Source organism: Apodemus sylvaticus, chromosome 1 (assembly GCF_947179515.1).
Source record: "Apodemus sylvaticus chromosome 1, mApoSyl1.1, whole genome shotgun sequence".
Classification (NCBI taxonomy): Eukaryota; Metazoa; Chordata; class Mammalia; order Rodentia; family Muridae; genus Apodemus; species Apodemus sylvaticus.
The window spans coordinates 74,317,413-74,333,983 of NC_067472.1; the positions used below are offsets into that span (position 1 = coordinate 74,317,413).

The 16,571-nt window shown below is 44.4% G+C and overlaps 1 protein-coding gene across 1 annotated transcript in view; it reads right to left on the reverse strand.

Annotated features, from left to right (window-relative positions):
- LOC127695112 (deleted in malignant brain tumors 1 protein-like) overlaps positions 1–16,571 on the reverse strand; it is a 122,935-nt gene that overhangs the window by 24,604 nt on the left and 81,760 nt on the right. Inside the window, exons 33-46 of the mRNA XM_052197021.1 lie at positions 15,822–15,860; positions 14,726–15,037; positions 13,651–13,674; positions 12,935–12,976; positions 11,894–12,208; positions 10,437–10,481; positions 9,071–9,385; positions 7,370–7,423; positions 4,282–4,323; positions 3,481–3,549; positions 2,501–2,539; positions 2,356–2,394; positions 2,163–2,201; positions 471–509 (exon numbers count right to left, since the gene is read on the reverse strand). Of these exons, the coding sequence (XP_052052981.1) occupies positions 471–509; positions 2,163–2,201; positions 2,356–2,394; positions 2,501–2,539; positions 3,481–3,549; positions 4,282–4,323; positions 7,370–7,423; positions 9,071–9,385; positions 10,437–10,481; positions 11,894–12,208; positions 12,935–12,976; positions 13,651–13,674; positions 14,726–15,037; positions 15,822–15,860 (1,413 nt within the window). The remainder of the gene's footprint in view (positions 1–470; positions 510–2,162; positions 2,202–2,355; positions 2,395–2,500; positions 2,540–3,480; positions 3,550–4,281; positions 4,324–7,369; positions 7,424–9,070; positions 9,386–10,436; positions 10,482–11,893; positions 12,209–12,934; positions 12,977–13,650; positions 13,675–14,725; positions 15,038–15,821; positions 15,861–16,571) is intronic.

The window sequence follows — 16,571 nt, forward strand, 5'->3', positions numbered from 1 at the left end:
TCAGCACTGGGGAGACAGAGACATCAGGCTCCATGTGGCTTACTGGCCAGGCTCTAGCCCAATTAGTGTGCTCCAGGCTAATGAAAGCCCTGTCCTAAAGGAAGTGGGTGATATTCCTTCTCTTATCTCCACATACAATAGCACCTATGCATACACATGCACCATCACATGTGACCACACATGCACATATTCAGAAAAAATGATTGTCTTTCACTGATCTTTGCTGTGCAGTCAATATGTGACACAAGTAGGCTCATTTTTAAAAACAACAGGACAAATATGAATAGTATCTCATTAGTTAAATGACACCTAAAGGAGACTTTACCAGCTGAAGAAGTCACTTTTTCTGAACTTGAGGGCATGTATATGAATGAAAAGGAGAAGGAACATATCTAGGGTCAGTTGCCAGAAGAAAGAAGAAAAATCTCTGATTGTATTATTAAAGAGATCTGATAGTCAGAAAGCATTACCTGCAGATGTTTCCTCTTCTTCTGAGGCTGAAGATGAATCTGTATATAAACCCAGAGACAGGGTGCTTTGAAATGCATGCCCTTTCAATGATCCTTACTTTGAAGTCAATATGATCATTAAGCAGATTAATTTTCCAAATATGACATGACAAATAGGGAATCCATCTCTGTTGCTAAGGCACCACATGCTTTGCTTGCTGGGTCTACAGAAATTAGGATGGAACTGAACTGTAAGCTTTCTTCTTGCTGTCTAGCTGTCACTGTGCTGGATGGTATTATTCATACTATTGGGGAAGTCCTGCCACCAACAGTCTTCCCGAATTTTGCATGTGGTACGATTGATTTGTCAAGCGAGATGCACCCATTGGTGAATGGGTGACATGATTGTTGTAGGTGCAACCAACTCTTTTCTGCTTGGATTTGAGAATGTCCTCTAAGCCTGTCAAAAGCCCATGGTATAGGAGCTGATAGGTCTGGTGGGAAAGGTACTGCTGCTATTTTCCTAAATAGTATTTATATGGCTGTCAAGTTGACATCTAAATAATTATGTTTATGCCTACAGATTGGTGCTGGCCTCTGCTTTTGTCAGAAAAGATTCTTTTTCCTGTGGGTAGTGGTTACTGCAGTGATTCATAAATGTTCAAAATGTTAATTACAATTGACTTAAAGGTTCAGCTCTCAGTGGGGCCATGCCATCCACCCAAGCTCAGGGAACATTGTTAAAGAGGAATTAGATTTATTGTGGGTTTCATTTAAGTTCGTGGCTAGTTATAACATCTCATACTGCATCTGAAGGAAAAAGAAAGCGTCAAAGCAGAACCTAAGTTCTACATAAAGGGTCAGAGTGATTTGGCATGCCATCTTCTGGGTGTGCTCTCTCACAACTTCAGAATACCTGTGCTAAGACCTGAACAAGACTGAACCCATGATTATTTTTTCACAGAGAGGGGTACTTACGAAGTCCTTTCCCTTTCTAAGGGGTTACAGACAGTAAATGTTGGCTAGGGAGGGAGAGACATTCTTTAGTGCTTTGGCCATTGCTCCTGCAAATAACCCCATGTCTGCCCCTGTAAGTAGCCCAATTTATACTCATTGGTTTACACACACACACACACACACACACACACACACACACACACACACACCACTTGGAAGTAGAAGAGGGAAATGAGCAGGAGTGGGAAGGTACAAGAGAGGGTAGTGGGGTAAATCCGATAAAAATACAGTATGAATCGGGTGGTAGTGGCGCACGCCTTTAATCCTAGCACTTGGGAGGCAGAGGCAGGCGGATTTCTGAGTTTGAGGCCAGCCTGGTCTACAAAGTGAGTTCCAGGACAGCTAGGGCTACACAGAGAAACCCTGTCTTGAAAAATACTAAAAACCAGAAAAAAAATACAGTATGTACAAATGTATGAAATGTCAAAATGGAGCCCATTATCATGTATCATTAAACACGATAATAAACATAAAAATGAACATTAATAAATTAAAATAAAATTGAAAAATGACCATGTCTCTATAGTTAAGCAACATCATGGGGGACTTTGCCAGTTAAAGAGGTTGCCTCCACTGACACTGAAGTAGTATCATTAAACAAAGACTAGAAACTTACTTATAACCACCACCTCCCCAAACAGAAAGATTAAAAGTACGAGTATATTTAACTTCAGAAATATGAGCTGAAACTGTTACCAGAGGACGTCTCTTCTTCTGTTGAGACTGAAGATTCATCTGTGTAGAAACCCAGAGAACAGGATGCTTTAAAATGAGCAGAAGAACGTTGGTTGTCTTCTCCTTGGCCTTTACTTTGTGGCCGATATCATTAAGTAGGCTCACTTTCTAAATACAATATGACCAATAAGAAACAACACAACAGGGACTTTACCATTTGGAGGGCTTGATTCTGTTGGGGTTGAAGATCTGCCTATAGACAAAAAGAAAGAGGCATCCTTGACTCATTTGCTTAATAAAAAGGGAGAAATGTTTCCCAGGAAGAAAAACAAAAAGATGTGACAACCAGAAAGCATTACCAGAGGAGGTCTCCCCTTCTATGGAGGTTAAAGCCACATCTGTAAGCAAAGCCAGAGCAGGAGTTGTTAGCTGAGTGTTTGAGCTGAGGAAATGACTCCCAAGAATGAGAACCTGCATTTGATCCCCAGAACCCACATAAAATCCCAGGCCTGGTGGTGTGCACTTTTAATCCTGACACTGGGAAGCCAAAGACAGGAGGATCTGGGCTTGCTGGCCAGCTGGGGTAGTCTAATTGGTGAACTCCAGGCCAAGGAGAGATCCTGTTTGTAAGGAAGTAGTTGCTATTTCTGAGAGAGACATCTGAGATTGTCCTGAGGTGTATACACATGTGCACATGTGAATGTGTGCATACACACATATGTGCTATACAAATGAACACATACTTAGGCATTTGCATACACATGGAAATACACATATATTTACATGCACAACTGTGAAATGAATGTTCTTTCATTGATATTTATGTTGTGGTCAATAAGTGAGCAACCTATCTCACTAGATTTAAACAACACAGTGGAGACTGGATGCCCCATTGATGGTGAATGAATGTCAAGGGGCCTCAGCAATGTTAACGGTTATTTAGGTAAGTAACTATCCCAGAACCAAAAGGAGCATTTAAATTACCCATTTGAGTGGTTACAGGTGGAGTATGTGTATATGTATGGGGGTGTTGTGTGTTAGAGGGTATGGTATGTATGTATGTGGTGTGTGTGTGGTATATGTGTGTATGTATGTGTGTGTGTATGTGTGTGTATGTGTGTGTGTGTGTGTGTGTGTGTGTGTGTGTCTGTGTGTATTGTCAGAAACTCTAACCTGGCTAAGAAGCTACCTTCTTTCTACTAATCCTTCCACCATGTTGTTCCTAGTGCTGGGTCTGGTTTGATGTGCCACTCTGTTCAATGACAATGATAACCTCTCCCTCAAGCCTGTCCTCATTTTAGCCCCAGTATCATGGCAACCATCTTTCTGTCCTTCCTACCTGTGCAGTGTGGTGGGCAGAGGCCCTTATTGGGTAAAGGAGTTACTTCTGCTGGAGTGGGGCTGAAGCCTGATAGGAAACACAAAGGGACACCAGTAAACTGATGGCAAGTTTTCGCTCTTTTTCTGGTTACACTCAACCTCACCATTATTGTCGCCTGCCTTTGTTGTTGGGGAAACTATACGAGTTTCCCCATGTCTTTCTGAAGAAGTTAAAACATCCAAATTCAAAACACACACTATGATGCTATAAACCAAATCTTTCCTGAGATGAAACCCTACTACTTGCATGATCCAGACACATTAGGAAGAATATCACTCTCTTTGCATTGTGATACAGTACAAGATATAGTGAGGTATCCCAAAGGACAGCACCGTAAGTGGGAATGTTTGTTTCATATCACTGTTGTAGCATCTATTAGCATCCCTACCATTGCCAAGATGGGGCTAGCCCTACCTGTCCGTATACCCCACCATTCACCTATGTTTTTCCTAATGTGCAGTCAGTAGGAAGGCCAGATTTCCAAGTGCTAAGAGCATACAAGAAGCAACAACACAGTGGCAGGCTGTGAGAGAGGCTTTGTGGAATGCCCCAACATGAATGCAAGCACTGGGCTTGAACTTGAACCTGGGGTCTTGGCTCGGCTGCACAGAGGCTGTCTTGGTACACTTCTGAGATCATGTCTATTTCCACTAAGTGACTCTCAGAGAACCAGCAGTAAAGCTGTGCTCTCTTGGCAGAATTTCAACATCATTTTTATCCCTGATAGGAAGTGAGTATAAAAATGAGCAGAAAACTTACCAATTGCAAGGACCGAAACCATGGCTGGATTTGAGGTAGGAACTGTTGAACCAGCAGGGTAAAGAAATTGTAATTAAATGTCAACCTTGTCGATCAAGTTTATTTGCAAAAGTAAATGACCTTACACATGACTGTGTCCTAATACATTTGGATCTGCTTCATTCCCATTGGATTTCCTCATTCTTTATCTCATAAAGTTAAAGGGAGTTAGGGTAGCAAGGTAGGACATGGGGCTGGAGCCAAGAGACCTGGCTCCCAGTGTCTGTACGACATTGTGTGTGACACTGGGCAAGTCCTGAATCTCTGCACTTCAGCAACTGCATGGGAAGGTCTACCCAGTGGATCTGCAGTGTCTGTGACTTGCTTTTAGAAATCCAGACTCCTGGAGCTCAAGAGCACTTACTGATCTTAAAGTTGACCTATGTTTGGTTCCCAGCCCTCCATGATGGTTCACAAACATCCATAACTCCATTTCTGGGAAATCTGAAGCTCTCTTCTGACTTCTGCCAGCAGCAGGCACACTCATGGTGCACATACACGCATGCAAGCAGAACATTCACACAATAAGAATGAAACAAAAAGAAAAAAAGAAATGCAGACTTTTGTATGAAAATCTGCATTTAAACTGAATCCCAAGTGAGTTGTATGCTCAATAAACTCTTGAGAGACACTGAAATGGAGATGCTTATAGATCTAAACACACATGGTAGGGTCAGAATGAAATGGGAAAGCCTGTGCTTATATGCAGGGCAGGCCTCTCTGTTCAGCCTCAGTCAAGTGCTGTCCCAATGAAATTCACATAACCATTAGGCATATTAAGGGTATTCTTTTTTGCCCAAGCTAGAGATTTTGAACCAGGAGTATAGCTTGGGAGTAAATAACTTGTATGAGGACTTGTGTTTGACCCCTGGCACAGGGGAGAAAATAGCTGGATGTGTGGATTCTTATATAAGACCCTCTGCTTTTAAAACCTGGGGCTAACAAAAAGAGAAGTCATGTCATCTGCAGGAAATAGATGCTACTGGAGAGATGCCAGTCTCAGGATGACAGATGACATCCTGTTTTCTTTCATTTGTGGCTCATGGTTTTTCATATAGATGCATAAGATCATGTGTGTTTATATGATATGCAAGGAAAAGCCAAGCTGTCCAAAGAATCCAAGGAACTGGTGGGAGTCAGCAAAAGGGTGGAGTGAGGTAGTATGAGAGGGGATGAGCTTGTGTGCAATGCACGCATGTGTTTTTATGCTAACACAGTATCACCTAAAATTAAGATATATGAGAATTAGCCACAAATTTGAAAAGGAGAAAACAGGGGAGCAAAAGATAATTTTGGCACTTGTAGGCAAACCTCGGTGATCTGAATTTCAATTCTTAAGTGGGTCAGTGGGCTCATGGGTTCCCCATTTGGGATTTCTGGTCTCTGCAGTCTCTAAAGTTTCTTTTAGCCCTTGTTAAATGCTTAGCTGCAATGGCGTCGTACTTAATTTGTCCTAGCTTGGGACACCTGGGCACATCCCTTAGGTTTAACACAGAAAGAAGGAATTGTTTTCATTGTTTGATTTGCTTTCAAGGTTACTTTTTATTAAGCCTGGAAGATGGCTTTGCAATTTTGGAACTATGGATGGCATACCATTTTTTCTAACTGTTTATGGTTCAGAGGGAACTTGGGTGGTTCCCTATATGTCTCCAACCTATTTAAGTGTATGCTCATCAACACAAGCTCTAGAACGAGCCCCAGCTTGTCATGTAGGAGGAGATTTACAAGAGGGTCTAAAGTGAGGTGGGCTTACAGTCGAGAGCAGACAGACCCAGCAAACAGCAGTGGGCATGTCCATGAAGAGTTCCTATCACTGGGCCCTGGGCAACTTAGACCACTCAGTCCACAGGACATAGCTCTGAGGTCTTTATCCTCCTGTCCTCTGAGGAGTAAAGGATCCTGTGGATCAATACCCAGTGGCTAACGCTGAGCCAGAACATAGCCGGGTTCTCCAGCCCAGGGTCCCAGGGTACAGCATGGCTATGCTATGGCTACTCAAGAGCTTTCCATTCTATGAGAAAGTTCTGAGCAAAATTGTGTTCAGTCAAAAAATTCAAAAGCTCTGTTACTATAGGACTTTTCAGAAAACTTATATATTGATAGACTGTATTCAAAAGAGGGTTCTGGTATTTCCCCAGCACATCCCGCCGTGCCATTTCTTCCTTCTTATTTCCATATAACTGAATTGGTGTCTGGTCTTGTAAACACACTGGAAGTGTGGTATTTCTGCATTACGTTATGAAATTGTAAACTAGAGTTTTGTCTGAGATGTCTGGTGTCTTATGAAGATCACTTAAAAATGAAAACAGGTCGAAGAGTCGAGGTATCAACCTCAATGAGAACTGGAGGGAAGCTACACCAGGGTAGCTTTATCACAGACACCAGATGGTGTGTCGGAAAGGAAGGGAACAGGAGCCACAGAGCTGGCTCAGTTGGTAAAGTGTTTGCACATATGCATGAGGACCTGGGTTTGGATCCCAGCATCTAAGAGCCAGCCCTGGCACGGCTGAGGCAGGCAGAGCCTTGGAGCTCACAGGCTAGCCAGCTTGGTTCAGTAAGAGACCCTGTCCCCCAAAATAAAGCAGAGGGTGATTGAGGAAGACACCTGATGCCAACTGCTGGACTCCACGAGCACACACACACACACACACACACACACACACACACACACACACACACGTGAGGCATACTCTATGTAGTCATGCTGTATTGCATTCTAGTCCAGCTAACTCTTTCAGTTAATGAATGAAGAAACACGTTACTTTGATACAAATTTAAGGTATGGTTTCCCCTTTCTAATATAATCTTTTCAGACAGAGTCTCAGTAGTCCAAATTACCCTCAAAGTCACTCGTAGCCAATGAACTTTTGATCCTTCCACCCCTGCTTCCTGGGTGTGTGATTACAAGCCCTGTACTACGCTGGGATCAAACGCACGACTTTAGACATTTTACACAAGCACTCTGCCAAGGTGAGCTACATCCCAGTCACAGCCTGTCATTTCACAGGACACACAAACCTTAACCACAGGTAAGGCAATCTTCACATACCTGGTTGAGAGAAAGGAACATTACTGGGTGAAGCGGGCCTTTCTGCAGCTGACTCTGAAAAGGCAAAGCAAAGAGAAACTTAGGAGATTGTTTCTGTTTAGAAAGGCAAGACATGAGCTATATTAACATCCCACTCAAGCAGTTTTTGGAACATGAAAATAAATCAAAGAGCAGAGTTTGTGTCGTTATTGTTTTGTTTTGTTTTCTCATTTGTTTTGGCTAAGAAGTGAAAAACATTCATTGTCTAGGGGACAGTTTGTCTGGGCGGGGTCAGAAAGACCACCTCTCTGGTGCAAAGAGGAGTATGTTTTGCAAAAGTGTCAAATTACTGGGCACCTTCTTAATGCAAACCTTTGATAAATAGCATTGACTCCTCAGTTATGCCAAACAAAGATGGCAACACACTGCTGAGTTGTCTGAATATGAAGAAAACAAACCCTTATGACAATGAAGCCTATTATCACCCCAGAGTCAATCTTCATTCAAATCTGTTCATGTTCTATCACGGTGGAATTGCAAGCGAGATTGCAGCCCAACTTCTGAGACCCAGGAACTAATGTGCCCTTGGTGAGTGATGGCGTGCTCAGTGCCTAGAGAACTCTGCCTGCCTCGCAGAGAGTGCATGTGAAATACAATTTAAACAAGCAGTCAACACGGTCAGTGTCCTGAGAATAAGCGATTATTGAGTGCTCAGCTCTAAATCGGAGCCCAGGGAATGCAGAGAAGAGGGGCAGAAAGGATGTAAGAACTGGGGGTGCAGGGGGTGCAGTGTCTTCTGGGGGTGAAGGGGGTGCCATGACTTCTGGGCATGCTATGGCTGTGACCCTCTTGACTTGCTGCAGTTGCGATTATATGTTCAAGATAGAGCCAACACGATCACCAGCACACCAACAGGCAGCATTAACTGGACTTGGCGGATTACAGAAAAAAAGAAAGCAAAAAAGAAAAGCCTTGAAAGGAGGGAGGGTACGTGTTGGGTGGAATCAGGTAATCATGGAAAGGAGGAGAGGGGAATTGGGGATGGATACATTCAAGGTACATTGGCTGAAATTGTCAAAGGGTAAATAAGATCTAAAATTAAATAGATATTAAATAAACAGATGAATTACTTAAATTCTCTTATTGTAGTCTCTGCCCTATTTAAGAGATTCTTGGTCAAGGTTATTTTCATTCCATCTGATTTTCCTCTGATTTATGTTAGGGAAGAACAAAAGGAAAGAATCCATAAACTTTGCTGAATCAAACAAACAAACAAACACACTAACAAAACAACAGGAAACCATCCCAAATGAGAGGCTAAAAGGAGACAGTTTAAATTAAGAAAGAGACACTGGAGTGTGTTCACTGAATACTCAAGACCAGTTCTGAAAGTCAGCCTCAGAACTCAAAGCAGACATAAGGAAAATGCCATTCCTGTAGTGGCTAGTGGACGGAGGCCCTGGAGAGTCCTTAAGGGCAGTCGAGTGTGCGGGCTCCAGGGGGGACTCATTGCTGTCATGTAAAGCATGACACATTGAGGAGTGATGGGTGGAAGCAAAGGCAGGGTAGGGAGTGGGGTAGTTACACTACACAGTATGCACAGCTGCCCCAGCAAGCTTCGGAATGCTGAGACCATGAGCAGGCCTCAACAGCATCCAAATGTCCGCAGGTTAGTCACCAATACCCTCATCCAGGTTCACTGACAAAGCCAGCAGCTAGTACCTGAGCAGATGACACTGGCATCTTCATGGTGGCCACAGTTGTGGACAGACAAGCCTGGGTGGAGGCACTGGTCTAGGGACATCTCACTGCCCTGGCACTTCACGTCATCCAGGAAGATGCTCCCTACGCCCTCTCCAAAGTGGCCACTCCCAAGAGCACTGACACCTTTCCCACAGTTCAGCTGCCGGCACACCACATGGGCATCCTCGATGTCCCAGAGGTCATCACAAACAGTGCCCCATGTGCCATTGTGGTGGACTTCCACTCGCCCTTCACACTGGTTCTTTCCATCCACCAACCTGATCGTGAGCTGGTCTGGGGAAGACACAGAGGTTAGTCCTGGAGTGTCATGGGCATCACAGTGGGCTTTTTCTTTAGTATTTTATTTTAGTATTTTAGTATTTTATTAATACTATCTCTCTAGAACCAGAGGGGTCAAGGACACCACAAGAAGACCTACAGAGTCAACTAATCTGAGCCTATGGGGGCTCACAGAGACTAAACCACCAACCAAAGAGCATGCATGGGCTGGCCATGAGCCTTATACACATATGTAGCACGGTCTCCATGTGGGTCCCCTAACAATTGGAGTTGGGGCTGACTCTGACTCTGTTACCGCACTTTGGATCCCTTTCTCCTAGCTGGGCTGCCTTGTCTGGCCTCAGTGGGAGAGGATGTGCTTTGTCCTGCTGGACTTGATGTGTGACGGTGGGTTGGTACGAGTCGTGTGTGTGGGGTGGGGACTTCCTTCTCAGTAGAGAAGAGGAGTGGAAAAAGGAGGAAATGTGAGGTGAAACTGGAAGGAGAGAAGGGAGGGGGCCTCAATCAGGATGTAAAGGGAAAATATACAAATTAACTAAGGGAAGAAAAGAAAAAGAAAAATTATCATCCCTCTAAATCTCAGAACTGTAGGAACCCTGGCTTCCTGCCTCTATGCACCACAGGACTACACCATTTTAATGGTCCTAAGGGCAGTGACCTTGCTAATTCTGATTTCTTATCTCTAGACTAAAAATACATTACAGTTATTACAATGATTATCACATCCTTGGATCCAAGCCACAAAATCCTATCAGGATTCCTGTTAAATATTCCAAACTCGAGCTTTGTCTCTTTCTTGCAGAAGCTTGTTTCTTGGTGCAAGTTCAAAGTTAAAATTATTTAAGAGGCTGCTGATAACAAGCAGTAACAGTCCACATGAAGAGCCTCCCTCAGTCCACATGAAGAGCCTCCCCTCTGGCTCACTTTCTCCTTTGCTTCCCAGAGAGGATGAGCTCTAGGTAGCCAGTGATAGTACAAGCTATAAACTTGGGGAGGTCCCTAGAAAGGTCTGATAATCGGGAGGGAAAAGCACTGAGCATATTACCAGCTGTGGGAGACACTCCTGTGGAAGCCGAGGCAACACCAACAGCTGGAAGAGAAAACCAGAAACAGTGACATCAGTGCGGTTCATCTGATAAAATACCACAAGCTAAGTGGCCATGAATCCTCGTCATGCCCATGTGATGCTCATGCTCACAATGCCTCAGAGCCACCAACCTTTCCTCGTTTGACTTATTAATACTCACTGGAAACATCCCTCAGCCTTATAGGCAGGTGGCACTTAGGGGATCTGTGGCCACAAAATAGGAAACGGACACGGACATTTTAACTTAGTTTTTATTTCCCGGCACCATGAAACTAACTCTTAAGATACAAACAGAACAAGATAACCAGAAAACTGATAGAGCGGAGGAGACACAGCCTCTCTCCACCTTGGTCCTCACATCAACTCCAAGCCTCACCTCTGCCTGGCCCTCTAGGAGGTGAACAATGAGGTGTACCAGGTAGTGAGGCCCAGCGGTGGAACAATTAATTAATAACAAAATCAGGTTTTAGTGGTCAAGATTTTCTAAGTTTTTTTAAATCTATTCTCTCATATATTTCATCCCACCCACAATTTTGCCTGCTTCCTTTCCTCCCAGTCCCCTTTTCCCTATCCCTCCTTTCTTCCACAACCTAGGTTTTCCCTTCAGAAAAGGGAAGGTCTACGGGGGATATCAACAAACCATGGCATATCAAGTTGCAATAAGGCTAGGCACCTCCCCTTATATCAAGGCTGGACCAGGCAACCCAGTGGGAGGAAAGGGTGCCAAAACCAGGCAAAAGCATCAGAGACAGCCATCACTCACACTGCTAGGAGTCCCACAAGAAGACCAAACTATACAACCATAACATATATGCAGAGAGACCCATGCAGGATCCATGATTGGCGGTTCAGTCTCTGTGAGCCCCTGTGAGGCCAGGCTAATTAATTCTGGGCGTTTTCTTTTGGTGTCCTTGACTCTTCTGGTTCCTATAATCGTTCCTCCCTCTCTTCCACAGGATTCTTTGGCTAAGTTTATTTGAGTGGTTACCTAAACTTGTTCCTTGTAGCAAGAGAGTCCCATCATGGGAAGTGCATGAGGAGAGTATTTCCATGGTCAAGCTGTCTGAAATCTCACTGTGAAGACTTTACAAGTTTGATGCACACAGAAGGACCCTTCCCAGGAGTGTAAAGGCCCTACAGCAGGTATAGTATTGCTTATAGGGACTTCCATGTGAAAGGTCTGGGGAACAGGTTCTCACAATGGACAATGGACAATGGAAAATGGACGCTCACTTCCTGACTCTAGGGTGACCAATGTTGTTGGCTGTTGGAGTCCAAGTGTGCTGGAGGAGTATGACATTCTCAATGCAAAAGCCAGGACAGGTTCACCTCAGTAGGGGTCCTATGCCCTTCTGTGCTGTTCTACTTGCCTTTTTGCTTGGGAGTAAAATAAAGTTCCAGCAGAGATCAAGTACCTGAGCAGATGGCGCCCGCATCCTCATGGTGCCCACAGTTGTGCACAGAAAGGCCGAGGTGGTGGCAGTGCCCCAGGTTGGTCTCTGTGCCTAAGCATCTCACATCGTCTAGGAAGATGGGACCGGAGCCATCGCCAAACAGACTGCTCCTGGGGGCTGCCAGGGCTATCCCGCAGCCCAGCTGTTGACATACCACTTGGGCTGCCTGAATGCCCCAAAGATCATCACACACGGTCCCCCAGGTCCCATTGAAGTAGACTTCTACACGGCCCTCACACTGGCTTCCCCCGCCAGCCAGTCTCACCAGCTGCAGATCTGCAGGAGTCAAGGAGCAAGTCAGCTGAGGGTCCTTCAGTGCTCAAGGGCGCCAGCTCATCAAGCTGGAGAATCCTAGCCTGGTGTGTTGCCTGCTGCTGGGGTACCATGCACCTGCCTGTGAAGGCTGTGCATGATGTGGGGTACCTATGCACCCAAAGGAACACAGGGCCACTTTCTGTGCTGGAGACTGAACATGTTTCTACCTGTGCTGGGTTGCTGTCCTGGGCAGTTTGGTTATGGGAATGGAGATCACAATCTAGCACTGAGGAAGATGTGCCTAAAAATATCATTCTCCCATGGACCTGTTTTCCTGGCTCTTTTTTTTTTTTAACCATTTTGTTTTTGAGATTAAGGGTCTCACTAACATTCCTAGGCTGGCCTAGACCTCATTCCCAGGTACACTTGGAACATGCAAACCTTCTGTCTCAGTCTCCCAAGCGGCTGGGGTTTCCAGGCGCGCTCTCTCTAGACAGCCAATCTAGACTGGCTGATTTGGCTTGACTGGCTGGCCAGAAACTCCCAGGGATCTGTCTGTCTCCATTTGTCCCAAACTGGTATTACAAGCATGTACCACTGTGCCTGGGTTCTGGAGACTGAACCGGATACTAGTGCTCGGGTGGCCAGTACCTACTGAGCTTCCTCCACAGACTTGTTTGTATCATTTCCGTTAGTCCCAATCAATTTCAGCACAGAGAGTCACAGGCTGTAAGAGTAGCAAAGTACCTGGATGCAAATCATGTGGATGTTCCTCAGGAGCTGAAGTCACTGCACAGGGAAGAACAGGGGGTGGGGGAGTCACCACAGATACATCCTAAGCAAACAAAATGCCACCTCATACTCTTAAGCATCACCTAAATCATATAAGTGAGTTTGCCTTTAAACAATCCCACAGAGTAGCCAATCAAATAATTTCCATTTAAATTGTGATAATGGCTTGTGTATGTATGTGCTCATTATTCTAAATAAGAGTAAGACATTCAATTCATGTTGGGATCATGAAGTTCTGGCTTCAGGCAGGGGCCTCACTGTCAGATCAGCTCCATCCCAGGTCCCGTCCACTCTGCAGTAGAGAAGGAGCCCCTACCCCCAGGTTCTTCTGCCTCTAGGACCATCTGCACTCTGTGGCCTGCCAAGGCCTCTGCTCTGTGAGCATCCTGGGTCAAAAGCTAGCATCATGCTTTCCTGCCAAAATGTGGTGTTCATGTGCAAAAAGGGACGGCACACCAATATGTTAATTTCAGGACACCTTTCCTCTGGGTGCATGGCAGGCACCAGGGGACTGGGAAATAGCCCTGGGTCCTAATCTAGAACAGTCTAGAGAGCAGTGAATTGTCAAAAAATAATTTAAAACTCAGAAGAGAGACCCAGTGTGGTAGTAACCCTTTTGGTAGACTCTGGTCTCCAAGCAGGAAACAAGGTATTCATGAATTTGTAGATACCTGGATGTCCATTAGCTGCAGAATCTGCAGAGAACGGAAACATAAGATGGCAAACATTAGAAACATGATAGTGAAGTGACTGAACAGACATAGTCTTTGTTTAATTATAACAGAAAGAAGTTGGGTGTGAGCAATTCTTCTTAAGCATCCAATACTGTTTCCTCTGCTGTGTGCTTTCACCTGCCTACAAACCTGAGCACACTATTCTGACTGAATTAATCTTAATAATAAAAATGACAGTGACAACAACTAGCTATTTTGTATAATTTATGGTTTCTTTTTTTATTTTATAATTTTTATTTTCAATATTCTTTGTTTACATTCAAAATGGTTTTCCCTTTCCCGGTTCCCCCCCTCCCCATAAGTTCCCTAAGCCCTCTTCTCTCCGCCCATTCTCCTATCACTCCACTCCTACTTCTCTGTCCTGGTGCTCCCCTACAATGCTGGAACAATCATTTTCAGGACCAGGGTTAAATGCTCAACTAAACATTGTATGCAGGTTGTCTTGTTAACTCCTACCAACCCTATGAGGCTAGTACTATTTCTTTCTTTCTTTCTTTCTTTCTTTCTTTCTTTCTTTCTTTCTTTCTTTCTTTCTTTCTTTCTTTCTCTTTCCTTCCTTCCTTCTTTCCTGTGTTTTTCCTTCCTTCCTTCCTTCCTTCCTTCGTTCCTTCCTTCTTTCTTTCTTTCTTTCTTTCTTTCTTTCGTTCTTTCTTTCTTTCTTTCTTTCTTTCTTTCTTTCTTTCTTTCTTTCTTTCTTTCTTTCTTTCTTTCTTTCTTCCTTCCTTCCTTCCTTCCTTCCTCCCTCCTTCTCCTTCTTTCTTTCTTTCTTTCTTTCTTTCTTTCTTTCTTTCTTTCTTTCTTTCTTTCTTTCTTTCTTTCTTTCTTTCTTTCTTCTGCTGATTAATCTCTTAGGACCTTCAGCTTGAAAACAGATACCCTAAGTGTTGCAAGCATAATTTTCAGTGTTGGAAAAGAAACCCACTGTCCTGACTATGGGGCAGGTTGAGGCGTGCCAGCATTCAGTCTTGGCTTGGGAAGTTCTGTGCCTGGTCTAGGATGGACCTTCTCTTACCTGAACAGATGACACCAGCATCTTCCTGGTGCCCACAGTTGTGGGTGAGCCAGTCTCTGTGAGGGCACTGTGCCAGGGAAGATTCTTTTCCTGTGCAGTTGACATCATCAAGGGCGATGCTGCCTGATCCAGGGCCAAAACTGCTGCCTGGCAGGGCAGATAAAGCTGGACCACAGCCAAGCTGTCTGCAGACCACATGGGCATCCTCTATGGACCAGTTGTCGTCACACACAGTTCCCCAGGTGTTGGCATAGTACACCTCAACTCGGCCTTCACACCTGCTCGTCCCATTCATCAGTCGCAGGTCCAGACCTGTGAGTAATTCAGGAACAATTGAGGGTCCATCCTCAAAGACTGCCAGAAAAAGCAGCTATTTCCTGGGAGTCATGAATTGATAGTAAGGGATGGCAAACCCACTTCCCCTTCATTTCATTTCAAATCATTTAAATTCTTGTCCTTGGCACCACTCAATGAGTTTTCAAGATTGTGTTTGGAAAAAAAAATGATTGTCCCTTGGCCAGCCCAAGTTGCAAATCTTGGTTTCTGGTACTCACAAAATATGTCATATTTTTATTTTTATCTTTTTCTTTTCATGAGGAGCTGTGATAACTGGTGTGTGTGTATGTGTGTGTGTGTGTGTGTGTGTGTGCTGATCAAGGGATAATAGTAGTTGATACTAGGATCAAGTGTGACCCATGTGCCAAGGTGTTCCAGGGAATGAGAAAGGCAGTCTTTGCATCCTGATGCCCACAATCAAAAGTTGCTGTATCAGAAAAGAATAAAAGGTCAGAAGGCAGCCAAGATCACTTCCTAGTTAGGTCTGGGTAAGGACAGCATGACACCCTGAGCCTTAACAGGAGCCAGCTTTCACACTACTCCCCCACAAATCATTCTTGCTTATTACAGTATTTTCTAGTCCCTGATTTTCTACATGGTCCAGGCAACCCCAGTCCTCTGTCAGCAGGATCAGCCTGAGCTGTGGAGGAGGGTGGGATTACACAGGGGACTCAGCAGGGATGTTTCTCATCCAGCACTTATAGAATCTGGACTCAGACACACAAAGGAGAAGGCAACTAAGGAGAGAAGGAAAGGTTACCTGTTGATGTGTGCACCTCTGGCTGCCTTACTAGCGATGCTAAAGATGGACAGAAAGCAAAAAGAAGAAAATTATATGTCTTTGTTAGGTGTCAGGCATCTTCAACTCTTCACCAACTTCCGGTGGTCTCCCCACCTTTGGGACCATCTAAAGACAGCTTCTCATTCCATTCCTTCATGGTACTTTTCTCTGTAAAGAATAAGCCTTCCACCCCTCAGTCACTCAGTGACTACAAACTACTTTATAAACACAATAAAATCAGAGCCTGGGGTTTAAAAAATAGATAGTTTAAGCCAGTAAAATATCCTTTGGTGCTACCAGAACAACCCAAGCTGGTGCTTCTTCAGAAGGCTTAGGGTTATTTTTTCCTCTCAATTCTTTGCATGTTGGACTTTGCTCTTTAAGACCTGCCCCGAAGATCAGCAGACTGAATTTGAAATGTGGCAACTACTGGGCCCCAAATAGCCTGGGGCACATGGAAAAGTTAATACTTCTTCATTCTTCCTCGAGGGAGAAATCAGAGTACAGAAGGATATTCCTACTGATTGAAAGATAATGGCTGATGTCTACATAGCATGTTTTGTCATATGCTAAGCACTGTGCCAACATCTCCCTCTTGCACAAGCAAAGTCACCCAATCCCAGCATATCCTGAGAATGCAAATACCACCACCCACCTTACTCATCCAGAGCAGGAAACAAAGATAGTTCAGGGATTCACTCAATGTACCAGATGATGAAAGCAGGGTAT